Source organism: Erpetoichthys calabaricus, chromosome 2 (genome assembly GCF_900747795.2).
Source record: "Erpetoichthys calabaricus chromosome 2, fErpCal1.3, whole genome shotgun sequence".
NCBI classification, from domain to species: Eukaryota; Metazoa; Chordata; class Cladistia; order Polypteriformes; family Polypteridae; genus Erpetoichthys; species Erpetoichthys calabaricus.
This window is the reverse complement of record NC_041395.2, coordinates 131,537,975-131,561,874: the sequence shown is the minus strand read 5'-3', so window position 1 is coordinate 131,561,874 and position 23,900 is coordinate 131,537,975. Positions and strand designations below refer to the sequence as shown.

Sequence of the window (23,900 nt, the reverse complement as noted above, 5' to 3'; positions counted from 1 at the left end):
CACAAAACTGGAGAATAGTGTGGTCGAAGGTTCGAAACAACAGCAGACAAACACAAATTCAAACAAAACAACTTCTTTTATTATTTCTTGATCTTTCTTGGTGAGCAGAGACCCGCTGCAGAATGCTGACAGTTTGTCACTGACAGCATCCACGTCACAGGAGGCCCTTTGCGGTTTTCCAAACCGGCTTTTATTTCCTTTTAAGCACGTACACATAGTTATCTCATTTTTGCACCTTTACAAGTAGCCTTTCCTTAGAAGTGGAATGAACTTCTGCTTTTGCTAACTAGGACAGGGTGCGGTCCCTAGAAAGCTGATCCACCCTTTATTTATTTCTTTTATTAATCTTATGGCTATTTTATATAATTAGGCTCTAATGCTTAATATCCTTAACTTTCCTTCATCACAATCTCAATGCATTTCATATAATTTAACACACAGAACTCTTATACTTGCAAATACAATATACATATACACTTTCTTATATATATTTTTATACACTCAAATACACACAGATAATAATCACCAAGGCGTTTTCTTTAGACTTGTTTACCCAAATATTCATTGCACTAAGGCGTAGTCCCCAAATCTTCTTCCCCTCCCTTGGACTGGGTTAAAAGCCCTCAGCCCAAGATTATTTGTTCAACTTTTTATTTAATACATTGATTCAGATTTTTATTATTCCACATTCCCCCCTTTTTGAACAAAGAATAGTTCAAACCAAACAATCTTGATCGAGAGTGGTCTGGGAACATGATCTAGATTGGGAAAGAAGATTCATGTGTTCTGTGTGGAGGAAATAGGCTTTAGTCATAGAGGCAGAAAAAAGCTTTTGGATAAAATGACGAATTAATGGAATAAGACAACAGCAAACCAAAAGAATAATAGCTAAAGCAACTAAAAGGGAAACAAAAATGGATTTGAACCATTGGCCCCAAGAGCCAAATGTGGATATAAACCACTCATCAAGAGGGGTATCAATGCCTGAGTTTTCAGCCAATTCCAGGGAGAGAGCAGTCAGACCAGCGAGGGCACGGGTGATAGAGCCATCAGGGGCAGTATTATTTGGAATGTACGTGCAGCAAGCATCTCCAAACATAGCACACACACCACCTTTTTCGGCTAGAAGCATATCTAGTGCTAGGCGATTTTGCCAGGTCATAAGAGAGGTTTTATCTAATTGCTCATGTATTCCTTCAACAGCTTCTTTAGTAAAATTTAGAAAACGCTGTTGGTTGTAATACAAATAATTTATCCAATCCACATTTTTATTTATGGTGATTATGGGAAAAAGAGATTCAAAACCAGCAGCTACTTGATCTCTGGCTTTGAATTTGTTAGGAACACCTCTAGGCACACCTATTGAGTCAATATACACACCTGGACCATGTAATGAGAAATTTGCAAATGATGTTAAGGATCTGCGAATACGATGGGGATGGGGAGAGGATGGAAGTTGTTGGCCATTTAAAGGAAGGAGACGAAAGGGCATGACCAATTGTATAGGGGTACAGGTACCAGTCCATTCAGGTGGGAGGATGTCCAGTAATTTAGATCTTCGGCACATCCACCAAACATCAGCAAAGGCGGTGACGTGGGAGATAAACCAACTAATGGAAATGTTATTGGGAAGAGGGATGGAGGCATCAATAGAGACATCATAAGTGAGGGAGCACCAAAGAGGAGGAGGGGAGCCAAGAGCAACGGCATTTTTGTCACGAGAGGATCAAGTGAAACAGATGTAATTGCCAATATAGGGGCGGAACATAGAGGGAGTCATGGGTTGAATTGGGGGAAAAAGGGTATTTAAAGTATTACATTTGGGATCTGTTGGAGGAAGAGCAGTAGTAAATAGGTAAAGCAAACAGGGAAAGCCAGTGGGGTCCGAGAGGTCAGTTAAGGGAAATGGGGTAGTGGCAAGGTGAGGCCGTGCAGTGGCACATGCATAACAGTCAGATTGATTTACCTGTCGTGCAGAATAGAGGACCCACTGCAGCCATCGGTTTTGGTCACCGTATCCGGTTTCTATGGAGAATGTGGAGGAAAGGGTGGTGATATTTAGATAAGTAATTGGTTCCTGGGGTATTTGAATAGGAGGGGTAGGGGAAACAATGGGAGGGGTATGGGGTAGAGCGAGAGAGGGAGTTTTGGAAGTTGTAGGGGGAGGGGGTTTGGTTACCTGAATCTTAAACTGCCCGAGGGGATCGGTGCCTGAGACGTGAGCTCCTAACACGTATGTACCTGAATCATGAAAAGAAGGATTTTTCAGCGTTATTATAAGTGGATTGCAATCATTTTCTGAGCATTTGTCATTATTATGGCCCTTAATTATAGAAAAACGAGCCTTAAGTCCATAATGTAGGGACTGCCATGGTTCGTGACCCCAATCATGGGTTCCAGTATTAGCAAATACCAATGTCCACAGGTTACACCAGTCATCAGAGACGTCCACATATCCCCCTCCCAAGTAGCTACCTCTCATTGAATGGCCAACTCCTCTAATCATGGAGGTTGTCACGCAAACATATTTGTCAGACCAGACCCATTGGACTTGACGTCCAGAGCCACAGTCAACGATGGAGCAAAAATCAACCTGGATTGAGGTGGTGATTCCAAGGGGAAAAGTCAAGGTAACCAGGGTAGATGTTAACGGGAAGGTGAGATGAATCAGTAATAGACTCAAGAGTCCCATTTCTTGCAATGTGAGGCGTGTATCCAGGCAGGCAGTCCTTCGACCTTAACTGCATGTGGTGTAGATAGCAGCACTTGGAATGGTCCCCTCCAACGAGGCTGATGCCAGTGCTTCCTTCGAGTATCTCTAACCAGGATCCAGGTTCCCAGAGGAATCAGGGAGTCCTTTGATGGAGGACTGGTTCTCCAGGCCTGATTAACCTGCTCGTGGACTTCCTTCAGGGAGGCTCGGAGACCTGTAAGACTGGAGAGAAGATCATTGTCCACAGTATGCAGATTGACATTACCAATGACCATGCCAACAGGCATGGGCTGTCCGGTCAGAATTTCGAATGGCGACAGCCCTAATTGTCGGTGTGTCCTCCCTCTTAATCCCATCAAGGCCAGGGATAAAGCATCTGGCCAGGTTAAATTTGTCTGCTCAAAGATTTTTGCCAATTTAGATTTTAGGGTGCCGTTGCACCTCTCTACAATACCTCCACTTTGGGGATGGTACTTGCAGTAATGATGTACATTTATCTGGAGCCAAGTGGTCAATTCATTTATTACAGAGTTCACAAAATGACTACCATTATCAGTCTGCAATTTTTGTGGTATTCCCCATCTTGGAATGATTTCTTTTATTAAGGCTTTTGCCACAGTTTTGGCATCTGCATGTTTGGAAGGGAAAGCTTCCACCCATCGGGAGAACACATCAACAATTACCAAACAGTATCGGTACCCTTTTGATGGTGTCAGTTCAATGAAGTCCATTTGGAGATGTTCAAATGGACCCATTGGGTTAGGTGTGACGGCGGGACTTACCTGGGTACCCTTTCCTACATTAAATTTTTGACATAATGCACAGCGTCTGCAGAATTGCTCTGCATATGTAGAGAAGCCTACAGCTTCCCAATGTCTCTCGACATCTTGAACCATTGCATCCTTTCCAGCGTGGTCCAGGCCATGTGCGACTTTTGCCATACCTGGAAAAGAAGCCTTTGGGAGGAAAGGTTTGTTATTTTGCTTATGGGTCCAGACCCCATCAGAGAGGGATCCTTCTTTGAACCATTTTCTCTTTTCTCTGTCCGTGGCTGCGCTCTGTAAAGAGATAATTTGATTATCGGGGTCTTTGTCATCTTTCTGTAAAAATAAAGAGATTGGTGCGTTATTATAAGCAGCCTGTTTAGCAAAGTGATCAGCTAATTCGTTTCCTTTGCTGACAGGGTCCTGTTTCCCAGTATGGGCCTGGCATTTCACTATTGCCAGTTTTGATGGTTTGGTTATGGCTTCTAAGAGGGATTCTACTAATTTTTGGTGTTGGATAGGTTTGCCAGTACTGGTCTTAAATCCCCTCAATTTTCATAATGCTCCATGATCATGGCAGACTCCAAAGGCATACCTGGAATCAGTATAGATTGTTATGACTTTTCCTTCTGACAACTGACAAGCTCGGGTAAGAGCTATTAATTCAGCTGCTTGTGCACTAAAACTTGAAGAAATTTGGTTTGCTTCCAGCAGGTGGTCACCTTTGACCACTGCATAGCTGGTTGAGGGTGTTCCATTTTCCAATCGTAAGGAACATCCATCCACAAAAATTATCTCCCCAATTTCTAAGGGTGTTTCCTGCAGGTCTGGTCTGGGTTTTAAAACTTTAGTTATTTCGTCATGACAGTTGTGGGGTTCCCCCTCTTCTTCAGTTGGAAGAAGAGTAGCTGGATTTAAGGTGGTGCACCTTTCAATTGTGACATTTGACAGGGTACAGAGTACATTTTGATAGTGTATTGCCCTAGCAGTAGTGAGATGTGAGGTTTTAGCCTGTACTAAAATGGAGTGTACGGCGTGAGGCACCTTTACTGTTAGGGGGCTCATGAGCACTATATCTGTACTGGCTAGCACAGCTTCTGTTGTGGCTGCTACTGCTCTGAGACAAGTTGGAAGTCCTGTAGCCACTGGATCCAATTTTTTCGAAAAATAGGCTATTGGCCTTTGTTTGTCCCTGTGCAATTGTGTTAGAACTGCATTCATGTATCCCCCCTTTTCGTCCACGAACAAAGTGAATGGACGAGAATAGTCAGGGAGACCCAAAGCTGGGGCAGAAATCAGTGCGCTCTTTAAATCACTAAGAGCCTTATCAGCCTGCTCATTCCACTGTATGCGACCAGAAAGAGGAAGGTCAGCAGTGTTAGCTAGATTTTGTAAAGGCTGTGCTCTTTCAGAGAAATTTAAAATCCATTGTCGACAATAACCTAAAATGCCCAATACAGACATAACCTGTTGTTTTGTGACCGGTCTGGGCAAGTTTTGGATGGTGGTTATGCGGTCTTTTGACAGAGCTCTGGTACCACACGTGATGTCATGACCCAAGTACTTGACAGTGGTCTGAACTAACTGCAGTTTGGCCTTAGAGACCTTGTGCCCATTTTCAGCAAGATACTTGAGCAGTGATTCTGTATCTTGTGTGCATGCTTTCTCTGTTTCGCTACAGAGTAATAAATCGTCGACGTACTGTATCAATGCACTTTCCCTGTCAGGCCAGAAGCCTTCCAGGTTCTGAGCAAGCGCTTGGCCATATACACAAGGAGCCTCTGTATAACCTTGTGGCATAATGGTCCATGTCCAACGGCGGTTTTGAAAAGTAAAAGCAAACCAAAACTGAGAATCAGGATGTACAGGAATAGAAAAGAAAGCATTTGCTAAGTCAATTACTGAGAAATAACGAGCTGTTGCAGGAATTGTAGAAAGTATAGTGGAAGGATTAGGGACAATCGGTGCCCTAGGAAAAATAGCAGAATTAACTTGTCTGAGATCTTGGACAAAGCGCCAAGAGCCATCAGCTTTCTTTACTGGTAGAATAGGAGAGTTTACAGGAGAATATTTGATAGGAATTATAGCCCCCCTTTCAACAAGCTCTTTATGCACAGCTGCAATTCCCAGTTCGGCCTCGGGAGAAAGAGGATATTGCGCACGGCGAGGACGGAAGGATGATTTCGGAAAAACAACCAGAGGTTCACAATTTGTGATCCTGCCAAAATCGTTTTTTCCCTGAGACCATAGGGTGTCAGGAATTGAAGAAAGCCATGGGAAAAAATCAGTTTGTAGAGAGCATAGAGAAACAGATGGTTGACAGAGGGAACGAACGACCGGCAGGTCAATTTGGATTAACACCTTTGTTATCAGATGGTCTGGAGTGTCAAAAATGCCTGGAGCGACGTATAGCCAATCAGTCCTATTTAGACATTGCTCGACCCATTCCCCAATTTCGACCCATCGAACGGTGTTAGATTTGGCCAAAGACATATGGGGGACTGAACCCCCTAAATAGAAAATGCTTTGTGAATATGTGAGGTGTACTGAAGCAGCAGCTTTAGTAGATGAAATAAAAATGCAAGGAATATGAAGGGTCTCGGGGCAAATACCTGAAGAGAGAAAAGATTCTAACCAAGGTGTGTCTACTTCAGTGGGGAAATATTGGGCAGTACAGTGTAGGGTGTCGGGGACCTGTAAGTGGGGATAAAGGCATGAGGGAAAAGAGTGCAGGGCTTTAAGGAGAAGAGTGTGTGGGGAGATGTCTGGGGTCCAGGCTGCAAAAGAGGGTTTGGGGTGTGGGGAGATTTGGCACAGGAGCTTAGGAGTGGAGCAGTAAAATCCTTGTTCTGTCAGTGAGATTGAGACTGACAGTTTAGTCATGAGGTCTCTTCCTAGTAGATTGGCAGGGCACAGATGATTTAACAGGAAGCGATGAGTTAATGAAGAGCTGTCCATGCTGAGTTGCACTTTCAGAGGTTTTAAAACTAGTAAAGTGTGTGGCTGTCCTGAAGCAGTGAGAATTTTTACAGTGTCCTTCGAGGCAGGGATCTCCAGCAGTGACAGAGTGGAGCGTGTGGCCCCCGTGTCCACAAGAAAGACAGTTTCCTTGCCATTTACTATCAAAGTCAGTAAAGGATCTGTGTCAGCATGACGGGTAAGCAGAGGAAACTGAAAGGAATGGCTGGGGATCCCTGTCATTTCCTAGGACCACGGAATGTCATTAGGCTCAGGGGGAGGAGGTGGTGGTGGGGGGCGCTTGCTTGGGCAGTCTCGTCTGAAGTGTCCAAATTCACCGCAGCCGTAACAAGCATATGACGCTGGTGTTTGCTCCAAAGGGTTGGGCATCTGAGTGAAGGGATTGTCAGGGTTGGAAGACGGGAACCCCCGTCCCCTTCCACGCCCTCGTCCTCTGGAAAAGTTGCCACGTCCACGGCCTTGGAACCCTCTGCCCCTGCTCGTTCCCCCTGTGTAATATTGTAGTTGTGCTGCAAGAAGCTTAGTTTGTATATCAGACTCTTTTAGCCTTGTCTGTTTCTCAGCATGCTCTGCATGACGTTTCACTTCCTCAAAAGCAGCACTTTCCCAGCCTATGCAGGACGTGCGGACTTTACTTTGAATGTCATTTCTCAGTCCCGAAACAAAAGGGGGAACGGCAGCGCGAGTCCGATCATCAACATTTTCTAAGCCTGAATGATTAGCCATAAGGTCTTGTATTCGGTGTGCCCACTCATCGACTGTCTCGTCTCTCTTTTGCTTGGCAGCTGAGATAAGGGACCAGTCTGTGCCTTTCTTATATTTCTCTGCAATAGTTTGTTTCAGCGCTTCCCATTGGGATACAAATTGGATTTCTTGGCCCCCACCACGGTTAAGGCTTTGATCCCAAGCCCAAGGCTGTCCATCCCTCAACCCCCGACTCACAGTTGTCCATGTGGTACCTAGTTTTCGTCGCAGCACTTGTGTCCACTCTGCAGCATTGGGTTTGTACATATCATCTAGCTGTTGGAGGTAGTCCACAAATTTTAACCCACCAACCCCCTTAGGGTCGGGCAGTTCAGACACCATATCTTTTAATTCTTGAATGTCCCAATTACGATGAATCATCACAGTAGTGGGGTTATTGGGCCCTGCAGCCTGGGTGTGGTCATGACGGGGATTAGGGACCTCAATTAGGGGGCATGAGAATGTCAGGCCGGGAGGTTTTTGGGGTTTTGGGGAGATGAAGGTGAATCCAGAGGCCGGGGCCGGTCGAGAAGTCTGGCTTCTAGTTCGTTGGGAGATTGGGGATTGATCCGAACACTGATGTCCGGACCCGGAGTCTGGATCACCATCATCAGGATTTAAGTGAGAGGATGAGTCATAATGATATTGTTCATCAAAGAACCCTGCTCCGGATGGTTCATCAGCTACCTGGGGTGCTTGGGGTGCAGTGGGGGCAGGAAGTGAAGGGGTAGGTGGGGGTGAATAAATTACGGGGTATAGGGGGTCCTTCTTTTCTGTTTTCTTTCTTTTGTGCTCGGGATTGGGCTCTGCTTCTATATTAGTCTTTTGTAAAGCTAACAACATTTCTTCCTTCTCTTTCCGGGTCTTAATTTCAGCAGTGAGCAATTCATTACGCTTTTGGGCTGCCTCTAAGGTTTTATCCTTTATCACTAGTTCCCACCTATCAAACATATCCATCCGGTAAGGACCCTTATTACAACATCCTTGGGTGTTCCTACATAAAATTTTTCTTATTTCTTGTATTTCTGAAATATCCCCAGTTCCCTCAACTGGCCATCTACCACCGCTTTGTTTATTCCATTTTGTACATGCTTTCTTAAAATCTAACCCAGTTTTCTTTTCTATCAGTTTCCTGGGTGAACCTCCTTTCGGACCCGAGTGAGAACTAGAGCCCGATGCATTTTCCAAAAATAGTCCTTCCAACAGAGACTTTTTTGATTTCCTGAGGAAACCTTCTTGACCGGTTTACTATTTTGCTTTCCCATAACTAAATAGCACTGGACATCAGAAGAATAGATCAGCCCTCGCGACGTTCCGTCTCCAGTCCCTTCCGCTCCCGGATCAGCACTCTTGTGGTTTCGTGGCTTTAGCGGACTGACAGTCTGTTCAGCACGGAGTCCGGGCCTTTCGACAGGTTAATGCCGATCCCTTCATCAAGTGCCTCCTAGCTGGTAACCGCTCTTGGTGTCCACCACAGATCAACCCGTAGGAGCAGGAATATGACCAGACATTGGAGACAGAAACTCGCCCTCCCACACAGTGTTTTTCCCAGATACTCAATATATATTCTACTCGTCTCACTCCCTTTCCCCTATATCTAGGAATGTGCCACTCACCCCTTTCTATTCCACTTCACAGGGAGTAACTTACTAACGTTCTCAGCACCTTACACTGTCCCCGAGGGACCCGAGTATTATTCTCTGCTTTCCAGTTTGCTATCTGTTAAGTGATACAGTATTTCATTGGTCAATTTTCTTTTCCATAAACCCGGTCAAATCCCTGAGCTAGGTCATTCACTCAATCGGATTCCCTCGGTCTACTCACCAAGAAGTTCTTGTCCTGCTAGGGAAATCCCAGTTGGTTCGACCTTCGCATTCGATCGGAGGAGGCCAGAGACCCCCCACACAGGATGCGCCCGAGGCAGGCCAGTCCTAACTTTTTCCGGAGCTGGTCCTTCCCGATTCAGCTGTTAATCGGTCCTCTTACCGGTCCTCTTGGACGATCCAGCCCGAGGAGTCAGCTGTCCGTCTCCGATCCGGGTCACGGCACCAGAAAACTGTGGTCGAAGGTTCGAAACAACAGCAGACAAACACAAATTCAAACAAAACAACTTCTTTTATTATTTCTTGATCTTTCTTGGTGAGCAGAGACCCGCTGCAGAATGCTGACAGTTTGTCACTGACAGCATCCACGTCACAGGAGGCCCTTTGCGGTTTTCCAAACCGGCTTTTATTTCCTTTTAAGCACGTACACATAGTTATCTCATTTTTGCACCTTTACAAGTAGCCTTTCCTTAGAAGTGGAATGAACTTCTGCTTTTGCTAACTAGGACAGGGTGCGGTCCCTAGAAAGCTGATCCACCCTTTATTTATTTCTTTTATTAATCTTATGGCTATTTTATATAATTAGGCTCTAATGCTTAATATCCTTAACTTTCCTTCATCACAATCTCAATGCATTTCATATAATTTAACACACAGAACTCTTATACTTGCAAATACAATATACATATACACTTTCTTATATATATTTTTATACATTCAAATACACACAGATAATAATCACCAAGGCGTTTTCTTTAGACTTGTTTACCCAAATATTCATTGCACTAAGGCGTAGTCCCCAAATCTTCTTCCCCTCCCTTAGACTGGGTTAAAAGCCCTCAGCCCAAGATTATTTGTTCAACTTTTTATTTAATACATTGATTCAGATTTTTATTATTCCACAATAGTCAGATATTTTCTTCTGTCCATACTGGCAAGGACACTGAATAGTGCTATTTGGGATGTAACAGCACTGCTAGTTTATATGAATTTAAAGCAATACCAGCTGGGCATAGAACAGTTTGAGCAACTGAGAGAGAAATTATAAAAGGTGACTAAAAACCAGTGTTTAAAGTGCTGCTAGAGGGTGGTTTAAAAAAAAAAAAGAATGCTATTTCTATGCCTGAGCTGTATGCAAGGTATAGTACTTTACAACTCAAAATCTATGTACAAATTCCAAACATATTTTTTTTTCCTCTCTGGTTCTCAATTTTCTCTTTTCTAAATAATGTTATATTAAGACAAAACTGTTATGTGTGTTTATATACACAACTACACAACTCTGGATAAGACTGCCTTAGTGATGTGGTTCTATGTTTATGATTACCGGTATTTATGAAGGAGAGATTAGTGCCAGAAAAAAAGGTTTGTGTATATTCGAGAAATTCTTAAAAATTATTTTGCTTAATTAATTATTAATAGTTGCTTAAAAAACTCACACACTTAACAACACCAAGTGAGTTACACACAGCAAATGAGATTAAGCTCCAGAACCGGGCGTATACACAATGTTTAAGCCATAAACAAGCACTATGTCTAACTGCACCTACATGTCTTTTCCTGTTGTTCAAGGCAACAGAAAATACTTCCACAATAAAAAAATGGCCAGAAGAAATACAAGTTAATCCCATGATCTAAATATTCCCCTTTAAGGACCTTTGCCCTTAACAAAACTGATAACTAACACACTGCATTTCTTAGCTGATTTCTCTTTTACTCTCCCCTGCATGATTAACAGTCAGAAATTATAATGGGTATATATAATGACCAACGAGTTGGCTCTTTGTATCTAATCTTTTAAATGAACACTGAGAGGCAGTTTGCATGTCTAAAGTGCCTTTTGTTTCTTCAATGAGTGCAAAACACACAGGCCTTTGACATTTGTGACTCGGTCTCTCTCTTTCATGCCTATGTCTGCAGGTTGTGGTGCATGCAATGGTCTGATTGTTGCATTGATGCTTTTAAAGTTTATAATATGACAAAATCGAATGGCCAAATTCACAAAGATCCCCCCCCCCCTACAGTTCATAAAGGAGACAGATGCTGATATACCTCACTGACAATTTGTTGGAAAAGAGAAACAAAACCAAACACAGTAATTTTCCTTATCAATGCTAGCATTGCAGTTACACTGCAGTCTCACAGTTTTCATCATTTTCTATCATCCCCTGTACAGACCTTATGCCCAAAGTTCAATCTTTGATTAATATGCTTCAAGACAGTTTTCAGTGTCACAATGCAGAAGGACACTCCACATGATTTTCACTGTTTTCCCATCAATTGCCTCACATCTTCTCTTCCCCACAGGGCTCTCACTTCTGCTGTCAAGCACCTGAATTTCCTTGGGTGTACTTCTCTGCGCATACTATGCATCTATTTTTTTGAGTTGGTCCCATGATAATGTACAACTGAAATTCTTTCAATTTTCCCCTAGAAACCTACAAGGGAAAACAAAATTGACTATCTGCTATAAAAAAAATAAAAAAAACATCAGCACCACTTGTGTAAGTAGCATATCTTCTTCTTCTTCTTTCAGCTGCTCCCGTTAGGGGTTGCCACAGTGGATCATCTTCTGCCATATCTTTCTGTCCTCTGCATCTTGTTCTATTACACCCATCACCTGCATGTCCTCTCTCACCACATCCATAAACCTTCGCTTAGGCCTTCATGTTCATATTCAAATATAGAAAAGGCCTGCATCCTAGCCAACTGGCCACCCTTTTGCTCCTCATATGAGTATGGCTACAGCTCTACACAATGTTCGTTTATTGTATGTGGAGAGAAAATGCATTTGCATTTCTACTTGTGTTACTGTAAATGTGGATATATCACTGAAGGAAAGGTAACGAAAGTAGTTTCTATAATAATGTTATAGAAATGTCTATTCTGACCAATTCTGCCTCTCAAAAATTACTTTTCATTTATAATTTAAGAATTACTTAATCATTTTATGGTTAACTTAAAAAATTATACTTATGCCAAGTGAGTAGTGAGCATCTTTTGTCATTATTAAAAAACTATTTGCAGTAACAAATTCTGCATTTTGGTACTTAGTATTATTGGTTATTATACTGTATATCCCTCAAAATGTTTACTCATTTTTATGTTATAATTAAGAAATTCAGGCACTGATAAAAATAATTTTTATTTCGTAAAAACATACACAATGTTTTTAAAATGGCCCATTAATTTTGAATTATGATTTTAAAAACAGACAGTGTAATACACTTGCAGCAAAAATGCTTTGGTTAAATAAATGTAAGTTAAAAAAAGCAGCTTTATCAAGTCTATAGCCAAAGCATAAAAGGGTAAATATTATGGCCTGTCAAACACTAATCAATTAATTAATTAATTATCAATTAATTATCAATTACTTAATCAACTAATATATTCATTTTATTTAGAAAGAAACCACAAATTTATTACTAATTGCATTACTGATGTTGTAAAAAGATGAAAAAACAACACTTAAAAAAACACTTTTCCACTAAAATGTATTCTTTGAAGACTATTATAAAGTGCAAACAGTGTTTACCTAATTCCAGAAATAAAGGCAATCCACACTAAATAATGTCCTATATAAAACTGTCAATGAACAAAAATGTTTCATTTATAAAAAAAAAGAAAAAAAAAACAGAAGTGAGGTTTTTTTCTCTTTACTTTCATATACATGTATGTTGGAAAGGTGTAGAATTTTTATTGTTTTTTAAAGTCATTTTGAGGGCATTTTTCCCATTATATGCTTTCGAGTGTTTTGCTCAGGCTTTAATAAAATGACATAACATTTGGGAAAAAATATGCAAAAGAGTAATCCAAAACTAGAAGCCAGTATTGCAAATATTTCAACTGCTACTGTGTATTTGCCAGGTGAACTGATATAAGCCGGGATGAAAGTGATCCAGACTGAGCAGAATATCAGCATGCTGAAAGTAATAAGCTGAGCTTCATTGAAGTTATCTGGAAGTTTACGAGCAAGAAAGGCAAGGACGAAGCACACAGCAGAAAGAAATCCAATGTAGCCGAGCACAACACAAAATGCTATCATGGACCCTACCTCACATTCTAAGATTATTTTTTCTTTGTATGACATAAAATTTTCATGAGGGAATGGGGGTGATAAAAATAACCAAAATGTGCACATTATAACCTGAGTTAATGTGAATGAAGCAACGCTCATTCTCTGTTGACAGGGGCCAAACCACTTCATGACATTACTGCCTGGTAGCGTTGCTCTGAAAGCCATCAACACCACAACTGTTTTTGCCAGAATACAAGAGATGCAAAGAGCAAAGGTGATCCCAAAAATCGTATGTCTCAGCATACATGACCAATCTGATGGCTGACCGATGAAAGTAAGTGAGCAAAGGAAACACAGGATTAAGGAGAACAGCAGAAGAAAGCTGAGCTCTGAATTGTTGGCTCTCACAACTGGAGTATCAATGTAAAGGATGAAGATGACTGCAACACAAACTGTCATTAAAGCTCCTAATAAAGCAAACAGGACAAGTAATGAGCCCATGATCTCTTCAAAGGACAGGAATTCAGTATCTTTCAGGATGCATTGATTTTTCTCTTGATTGGACCTGTAGCTTATAGGACAACTCATACATTGAAGTGAATCTGTAAAACAAGAGAAAAATTGTACTTTCATTAGTATTTAATTGGCCTTAGTACATTTACTCAATTTAACTAAAATTATTTTGTTAAAATGTAAAATGCTTTGTGATGTCAATGTCATTCATAAAAGATATATAAAATTAATTATCCAAATTCTGTATTAGAGCTGAGCAATTAATAATGTAAACCACAGTTGTTCATCTAATAGGCATTTAACAAATTATAATATACTACTATTCAGCAGTCTCACAGCTCCAGGAGACTGGGTTTGAATCACTTCATTGTCATGCCTTGTGTGGTTTTTGCAGGTTCTTCAAATATTCATGATGTATTTTTATAGGTGCTCTGTTTTTAGTTACAGTTGGTTTCTGTCCTTATGAGGAGACATTTATTTTAATCTAGTTGACAAAACTGATTGGATATTCTGTACAAAAAATACATATGATACTTAAACAAAGTTTCAAGAGTCACCTGAAAGAAGCTGCAAGGAAAAATGCACAGTTTGAGTGACCAAAAAAAAATTCCATGTCTTGCATAGAAAGAAGACTAATCATGTCTTGTGTAATTAACTTTATATTTAAGAAGTACTATTAACAGCTGTTATTCAGTCATCTCGTTCATGGCACTGTGGTGACTTTACACATGTGTCAAATAAAGTTATTCTTCCTATCCTGAACTTGCATTGTGATTTCACTTTGACAGTTGCCGCTGTAAGGACATGCCACCTCTTTCGCTAGATAAGGTAATGTAGTGTTTTCTGTCCATTGTATGTGGTAACTTGGGGTGGCCAGGATGGGTAAATGTCTGCCTCATTCAGCTGTAGCTGGGATGTACGAATGTTAGGGTTTTTAAACTGGATCATTTGGAATTCCTGAGGGCTACGATAGAAAAAAAGGAATGCAAAAGATAATCTAATGTGGGGCAGATGGTAACAAGTATTTTGATAAGTCGGACGCAAAGTAAAGTGCTACTTAGAAAAAGAGTGCATATGTAAATCATTTTGTGGAATGGAAGATAAATAAGTTGGAGTTGTCTCAAGTAGAAAAGGAAAGTATTCAGGGAAAACTGTCTCGTGTCGATACGAATCCTATGGATTTAGGGCACAAGAGGCAGCCACAGCCCTGTTCCCTATGGTAGGTTATTAGATGAAGTCAAGAAGATGAGCCAGCTCAATGATAAGGGAGTTATGGCTGCATGCCCAAGTTCCGGTTAACGGTCTGGACGAGGAAGACAAGTTAATGACTCCTCCAGTAGGGTTCAAGTCCATCCTTATAAAAGAGGACAAGGGTTTAATGACCTCTCAGGTGGAGTTAAAGTCTCTGATACCATTAAAGTTTGAGGCTGCTTTGACTTCTGGGAATCATAGGTTGACATCAGGCTTAGAAGTAGTAAAAGAATGGGATAAACGAGGCTGTGGAAGGAGAAGGTAAAAAGGATGCTAAATTGAAGGCTATTGCCCCCTTCCAGAATATTTCAGATTGCCATAAACTGGATGATGGCTTTTGTGAACCATTGTCCACTTTAGTATTTAAGCTTGGTAAAATAAATTACATCCTTGGTAACTTGGAACTTTTTTTTATTTTTGAAGAGTTTACTAATATAACTAATTACTAAGATATTTAAGAGTTTAATTTGTGCTTTTGCACAAATGCAGTCTATTGCAATAGATATACAGTACACACCAGTGGGTACATATAGACTACCAGTGAGTACGAATAGTGCCAAGTGGCCTGTGTGCCAGTGCTCTTCTCAGATAATTCAGTGAGAATGCCTGTGGCAAAGGTGTTTTCTTAGAAGGCATTGCTGTTATTAAATCCAGGGACTATAGCTGTGACTTCTGAAGGGATTGCCAACCAGGATCCTGAGCTGTTTTGTCATGTGGTGGGTGTGGCAATGCAATGTACCAGTTCGTGCTCCCCAACCTGACCTGACCTGACCTGAGTATAACATTCACTGAGAAATGTCTGTTGTACTTATGAATTTACTGTATCTCAGACACTCTGATTTTATATAGATTTTATATCTAAGATTTGCAAAAATGATATTGAATGGTTGCACAATGGTTGTTGCCACCACCTCACCCATTCAGTATTCTGTTTTCAAATTGGGTATCCGATCATTGCATGAATGGATTTTGGCATTTTCTTCCGGTGACCTGTGTTTTCTCTTACATTCACATGCATGTTTAGTTAATCTGTGATTTTAAATTGGCTTTGTATGTAAGATTCAGCCCTGAACTGTGTGGCAACCCAGTCCCAGGCTCTTTTCTATTTTGCTAGGATATATTCCCTTAACACTGCATTTTATCAAGAGGTTTTGAAAGTGTTGTGCAATGTTTTAATTACAAATGAACATATTTTGCTACTTACTGGTCTGATTGCTAATTTCACCTTCAGCACATGGAATGCAGTCAAAGCAGCAAACGTGTTGTCCTCTTCTAACTGCTTTCCGTGTGCCAGGCAGACAACTTTCTGTACACACATATGTGGGTACCTCATAAAAAGGCAGAAATGAAACATCATTTGAATAAAGCTGGCATTAGAAAACTGGCTTCAGAAACTGTAAACACTCTTCATTCATAATAAAATAAACTATTTAACACTGTTTTATACAAACAGATAAAATGTTAACATTAGAAAATTAAGATCAGAACAGTAGAAAGAACAGATTAACTATTACCTGTTCCCATCATAATTTTAAACACTTCACTCATTCTACCTGTTAATCTCAGTTTGCTTGAAAATGTTTAGCTCCCTCAGTTTTGGTCACAGCTTATACTTCTGCTGTTCTGGAATCAGCCTTGTTGCTTTTCATTGGACATTCTCTAGCACTGCCATATCTTTTTTGAAATATGAACACCAAAACCGTACTGCAAATGAGGCCTTATCAGTAGGTTATAAAGTTTAAGCAAAACCTCCCTTGACTTAGCATTCTACACATTGTCCTCTTTAATATTACACTATTTCAGCCTTCATAGTGGCTTATGTACACTAGACCTAGGTCCTTCAAATAAAATGTACTGTACCTTCATGTTTCAAACATCCCTTTTTATTCTCAAAATATATATTTTTGTATTCTGTGTGTAACAATTTACATTTATTTACATTACATTTCATCTGCCATTGATCTGCCCAAGCCTGCATTCTGTCCATTAATTCTGTAATGTTTCACATGATTCTACATTATCTGACATTCCATTCAATTAGTATTTCAGTTTTACATTCCTACTAATGGCAAGTTAATCTTACCTCATTGTGACCTCCTGCCCAGACAATGCTGACATTCTTCATCTGAATTTTTTTTTCATCTGGTAAAGATGGATCATAGAAGCCAACTGTTACAAATTTTATGAGCCCCCCATCGCCAGGCTGCCAATTTATCACTTCATACTTTGGTTCAGGATCACCATTTGCATCAAAATAAACATTGTCTCCATAGACTGTGGTAAAATTAACATTTTTAAGATAGTGTAAAACCTGCAAAAAGATAATAATATTAGGATCTTCACAGTGGCACAGAGATCAGCACTTTAGCCTCACAGGTGATATATCTGGGACACCTGGGGTCTCCAGGTCAGTTTCTACAGAGCTCCATTAGTTGCAGTTGTTTGTTGTTTCAGAGTGCTCTTTAATCACACTCGACAGGCAATGTCTTTTAATTAAACATATTACTAATAATGTGGAATTTCTTTTACTGAGATCATCATCAGAATGTTTTGTTAATAGGAGCTGAATACTATTTCTCAATGCTCCAACCATTCTCTTTTATTTTTTCCCAAATATTTTTGAAGCAAATATTTTATAATGAACACACACATTTTCAGCTTCATGTCCCATTGTTAACTTGCCAAAGAAAGGCTGAAAGATGTTCAAAGCTGCTTTAGAAAACTAAAAAAACTGCTTAAGTGTTCTTCAGTGAACTCGAATTTTAATTTAAAAACATCATATTTGAAGGTAAAGAAAGAGGGAAACATATCAAATGAAATACAGTACCTAGATCAGTGGCATTTCTTATACAATGCCAAGTCAGACTCAAACTTAAAGATCAGTACACAAGATTTTAATTATCAGCATGGGTTGCCTTCTAATAAAAAAAAAAAAAATGAGATAAAAACCCTATAGCTATATTATCTGCCATGAACTGTTTTAGGACCTTTGGTCTATAGTGTTCAGAGTTTTCCATTGGCTTTTCTCCAGATTCTACTGATTCCTCATACTTACTAAAAACATGGAGTTTAGTACATCTACAGTATACTGACAAAATATAAGTGTGTGTGACTATATGTGACAAAGTGATATTCTATCCAGTGATTATCCATGCCTTGTACTGTTAGTATAGGCTCAACCTAGAACTTTTAAAAACATAATGGCAATGGTAAATGACATAGTGCTATTTATTTGTTTTCATCCATTTTAATCTGTATTTTCCTCTTTATAGTTCCTGCAGCAAGAGAGTGTCCTGGAAGATATGGGTATAATGGGAGAATGAGCAAAAGAAAGCATGTCAGTCCATTACAGGACATTAGTACACGCTCACAATCATTCAAACCAGGTAATTTAAATCATCATCAAAATTATAACATTCTCACTGAAAAAAGCACTGTAACATAACAATGACTTTAATAATAATAATAATAATAATACAATTGATATATTATATTGGTATATCATAGCACATAATACACTTTTCTACCTGCCACGGCTCAACTTTCCTCTTGTCTGCACACGTCTTATTTATTAAAGGCCCCTGGCCATCCTTGCAATTGTACAGATCATGGAGAGCATGTGCTACAGCATACAATGCCTTGTATACACAACTGGGAACTCGAAATTCACTTTCATCATTGTATTCTGTTTTTATGTCTCTCAGATTTTCTCTTCCCGTGCATTTATTCTTTGTGACGTCCTTTGAATTGAAACTACAACTAAAGATAACTTCCCAAAGTTCTTTTAAATAAGAATCTTCAGGATTCCAGAAGGGATGGATATTCAATAAATAGTCTCGTAAACCAGGGATAACAGCATTAGTATAAGCCATTCCAATTGCTCCACCCATAATTTTGTAATATTCCTCTTTTGCTGGAAGTATCTTTGTCATCCAGGCTGGGACTCCTACCCACTGTAAACCAGTGGCATTTTCAAGTACTAGCTCATCAATAAATGTTTTCATTGTGACTGCACTTAAATAGGCAACAACAACTTTTGCAGAAGATTCTTTAATCAGACGTATGACTTTGATATACTTTTGTCGTGTCATGACAATTGAGACGACAGCTGAATATTCTATACAAATGCCTTCTTCCTGAGCAGCTTGTGAAAAACTGGCAACTCCGTCATTTCCAAAATCATTGTCAGTTCTAACTGTTCCAACCCAATTCCATCCAAAATGCTTTAAAAGCTGTGCCAGGGCTCTGCTTTGATAATAATCATTTGGAACTGTTCGAAATAATGTTGGGTATTTTGTTCTGTCACTTAGGCACGCACAGGAAGAAAAAAAACTTAGCTGTAAAAACACATAGGAAGGTATTTTAGCTCAGAATTATCTGCTGACTTTAGTATATGATAACAGTATCTTTTTCTGTTTACTTGTATTTGTACAGTATATAGCAAGTAGAGCTTAAAGAACATAACTTACTTGTGGTATTTGAAATGCATTTGTAACTGTAGACACAGCCTGCGTGTATTTTGCAGAAGACATCCCAATTACAGCTAGGACAGGAGCAGGAGCCCTGCTGCAAGGCAGGTTACTAAATGTTCTGTTCCCGGGGTCATTTAATACTGCCAGTGTTTTTTTAATAGACAACTGCACAGAAGAACAAGCATCATACATCTTGTATCCCAGTGTGATATTAGGAAGAAGTTTACTATTATTATTGATTTCTTCTATGGCAAAAATCATTGTTTTAACACTCTGGTACTCTCTTTCATTCAAACTTAAAAAAAAAGCAATTACGTAAAAAGATTAATGATTTTTTTTTATTAATTGATCAGTTCTTTCTTTTAAGTATGTTAGAGACTGTAGATTTAAAAACAGTACATAAATGCTTTTCATTATATTGAAAAAACGTAATTATGGTGCATCATGAATCTTCTTACCTGCATGTGTATGTGTGGTATATATTACATTTTCTAGAATGGTCTTTCTCATTTTATTAATTATACATTTTAATATGTTCCTGTATTTCATAAATAGAGTATACAAAACTGTCATAAATGAACAGGAGTACTTTGATATAAAAATAATAACCATTGACATATTTTGATACATTATCAGTTTCCTTTTACAATAAAAATTACCATGTAGGTTCATAAATTCTTCTTACAAAGTGTATGAATGTATTACTACAGGCTTAGCTAAACATACATTTCAAGCTGCATCCCAGCTGTCATTCTTATATTTCATTCTTTATTGTATTTTTTAATGTACTTACACTTTACATTCTTCCGGATTGGGTTTAGATTTAAAAGTAGCCACTGTATTTTCATTGTTGTGAATATTGAAAAGCCCCGCTATAATAATGTCTCCATCCTTAGACAAGAAAGGTGCATCTATGGTGTCATAGAGGCTACAAACAGGCTCTTCTGCCTTTATGATATTTACATACAACACCAGCACCAGGAGCAGCATCTCCAAAATCCTGTTTGTTAACAGCTCAACTGTTCCAAAGTAATTCATTTATATGATATTCTGTAAATCCACTGTGTTTCATCTAATTTGAGAAGTATCTTCCTCATATACAGTATTCTCTGGTGCCCAATACTGTAGAGGTTTTTCATTTCATTACTGCAGTGTCCCTCATCTGTACTTAATTAATCATAGATTGGGACTATTACCAGGTCCTAATTTTGAATGTCACACAGCTTTTATTTTTTTATTACTTTATTTGGAGTTCTTACAAATTTTGTGGTATTTGCTGTAAATCAGTTTTTAAAATCTGCTTCCAATGAGGTGTATTCAAATGGTACTATTATGTCACTTATCAAACCACTGGCTTTTAAGATAATCACAAAAAATGGCTTCTGTGAATGCTGTTAACTGCAATATTACCAAATGTTTATGCTATGTAGTATTGTTAAATGGTGTTGTATATAATGTTGTGATTATGTCATATGTTGTATATTGTAGTGTGGGTTGTGTTGTGCTTTTTATCGGAGACTGTAACACTGACACAGATTGTAAGAAACTCTGTCATCTGGCAATAACATTCAAGTTTCAAGTTCAAGGATGTTATAATAAGTCAGGTCAGGTTGGGGAGCATGCACTGGTACAGCACATTGCTGCACCCACCACACAATGAAACAGCTCGGGATCCTGGTTGGCAACTCCCCAGGCAGAGACACAGTCCAGTCTCACCCTCCAGAAATGACCATCTGCCACAGCCAGGTGTTACGTGGACATCCCTTTGGCCTGGTCCAGTCGCTCGGGTCCTCAACAATGAGGATCCTGCGAGCTGAATCACCCCCGGAGAATCGTGCTACATGACCATAGTGTCGTAACTGACGCTCCCTCACAATCACGTAAAATGCCTCAATCGGGACTCCATGAGCAACCACTCATTCAAAACAAAGCCTGAAAATACATATCTTGTGTTCTTTTCAGACATAAGTGTTATCTTCATTGTTATGCAAGAAGGGGTGTCCCTGAATGGTGAATGTTTTTTCTTTTTGTTAAGCTTCTGATTCTTTTCTATTGGATGTAAGTTATATTAAAGAGGCCTGTTATAGGCTATGCCAAAATAACCTACACAATAAACTAGAAAAGTGTGAGTTCCATCTGGAAAAATCATGCTTTTAGATCATGAAATTTCAAGAACAGGTTTTGACATGGATGACTCCAAAATGAAAGAAATCCTGAATTGGTCCCATGTCACTGTGGGTGCTGTACTATCACAATCCTTCATTCATATGCTTTTTATGCAAAGAAATTAAATGAAGCAGAGCAAAAATGATACAGGGTATCATAAATTGTTAGTTTTAAATTGTAAGTGTGGCAACATTATTTAGAAGTTGCCAATTTTATAATATACACCGATGACAAGAATTTGGCATATTTAAGTTCTGTCAAGAGATTAAATGCCAGACAAGCTAGATGGGCTTTATTTTTTAGCCATTTCAATTTCTTTATTTGGTACAGACAATGGGTCTCATTTACAGTATAAAAGTTTGAATGGATTTGAGTGTAAGAATATGCGTATGCCCAAAAACTAGAAAATATGTTCACCAATAAAGAGTGATTTATAAAACCCAGCATTTGCATATTTGAATGCAGCTTATCCTTTATATGTCACACTTATCTTGTAAATGTGTGAATGTGAATGTGCTTTGAACCTTATTCATTTACCACCATGAAACAGCCACATATGGACCATGCTAATCTCCCTTATACATATGTAATGACCAGATTTACCTGTAAGGTGAGACATTGGTGATAAGAGAAGAAAAATGAAAAGCAAAATGAGCAGAATCTCTTATCTCTAAAATAAAAATAGACAAAGAACCTTTAGTTGGTCTGTGGTGGGTTGGCGCCCTGTCCAGGATTGGTTCCTGACTTGCACCCTGTGCTGGCTGGGATGAGCTCCAGCAGTGCCCCGTGACCCTGTGTTAGGTTATAGAGGGTTGGAGAATGACTGACTGACTGACTGACCTTTATTTGGTGGCCAACACCCTCAAATATGTTTAATGGCAACACGTTATTGGTTACTGCTGCATGAGCCTACCAGCTGCACAATGCTTGAAAGAAGAGATACCTTTTTATGTGGCATTATGCCAAGGCAGTCTGGGCATACAAATGTGGCAAATGACAAGTAAACCAGGAGCTCAGGGAAATCGGGGGCACACTAACAAATATCTGAGTCATTAAAAGGTCTTGTTAGAAATATACCTGTGCACCTGCTTGTTCATTTCACAATTGATGCATCTTATCCTAACACTTTCGAACTGCAGGAAGAGCAGTATGTAGGGAATGGATAGCATCTGGCTCCATATCAGCAAAGTCAAGGGGTGGAATATTATATGCTGTGTCACGACATGTAGCACAGCACATGCAACCACGATACTGCAGATTTTTATTGGCTGGTGGAGCAGTCACTCACCTGATGCATTCAGACAGTGGCACCTGCATTTGCATGCTCCTTTGGTGCATTCCACAAGAAGAGTATCTGGGGGTCTGGGGAAGGGTGAAGGAGGAAGAAGTGCGAAAGGAAGGAGTAAGGCACCAATGTCTGAGTGGGCAACCACTTTCACGTGGAACATGTAATGACTTGGTTGCTGTTATAATAAATTGCACAGGCCATATGAAAAACTGAGGTGTCAGCCAGTTACCTTATCAACAAGCCAGCAATCACGTACAACACCATCAACAAGTCATTTTCAAACACCACTTTGCCTCAAAATAAATGAATCAAGGGCTCACCCAGGCCACTAAGCCATGATGCATCACAGAAGACTTGTAATCTAATGACAAATCACTGATCTGCTTAACAAAAGCAACTTTGTTGTTGCTAGGTGCTGTTATTGCAATATCAGTGCATTCAATTGCCCTAATTATGTTAGCAAAGACAGGAACTGCTACAAACTAGCTTTTTATGTTGGCCAGTTCACCCACATCATATGGAAACTGAATGTAGTATTTCATCAGTCATTAACGGCTTTCAGCACAGCATCTAAATGAACTGTGCTGAACAAGCTAGGCATTGTTAAAACCTGGATATAGAAGCCCAATTCTGGACAGTTCTGTCTTTCTAATGCATGTGTTCCAATGTGTCACACTCTTGACTCACAACAAATTTCCATCAAAACTGGATGGATGCATCTGGTGTCCCAGTTGTTAACAGGGATTATGTTATGATCTGGAATCTATAAATATTTTTATCATTTTAAGTAATTTGCCATTCACTTTGGGCAGTTTTTGGGGTCACAGACCTCAATTCTGACTTTCATTATTCATTTAACTGTGTACTTTATTATTTGTGTAATTTTATTGGGTGTTTTTGGCATTAATTTTTTTATTTTTAACATTTCATTTCAGACCCTCATATCATCAGGACAGCTTCCTTGGTGGGCCGAATAATATCTTCAGGTCATGACCCATTGTAAGTGACGCAATTAGTTGAAGGACAACTTCCTCATTTAACTTGACTCATATTTCTGGCTTCTGGCTTTGATTTTCGTCTCTCATTTTGGCGTATTGATCATGTCTATCGATCGCCTGGTTTTGACATCTTTCTGTGCCTTGTCCAACTCTTGGTTCTCTTTATGAACA

At 39.5% G+C, this 23,900-nt stretch overlaps 1 protein-coding gene across 1 annotated transcript in view; it reads right to left on the bottom strand.

Moving 5' to 3' along the window:
• The window catches only part of LOC114669582 (extracellular calcium-sensing receptor-like), a 203,545-nt gene that overhangs the window by 138,458 nt on the left and 41,187 nt on the right, over window positions 1-23,900 (bottom strand). The window contains exons 4-5 of the mRNA XM_051922538.1: window positions 16,889-17,116; window positions 16,010-16,133 (exon numbers count right to left, since the gene is read on the bottom strand). Of these exons, the coding sequence (XP_051778498.1) occupies window positions 16,010-16,133; window positions 16,889-17,116 (352 nt within the window). The remainder of the gene's footprint in view (window positions 1-16,009; window positions 16,134-16,888; window positions 17,117-23,900) is intronic.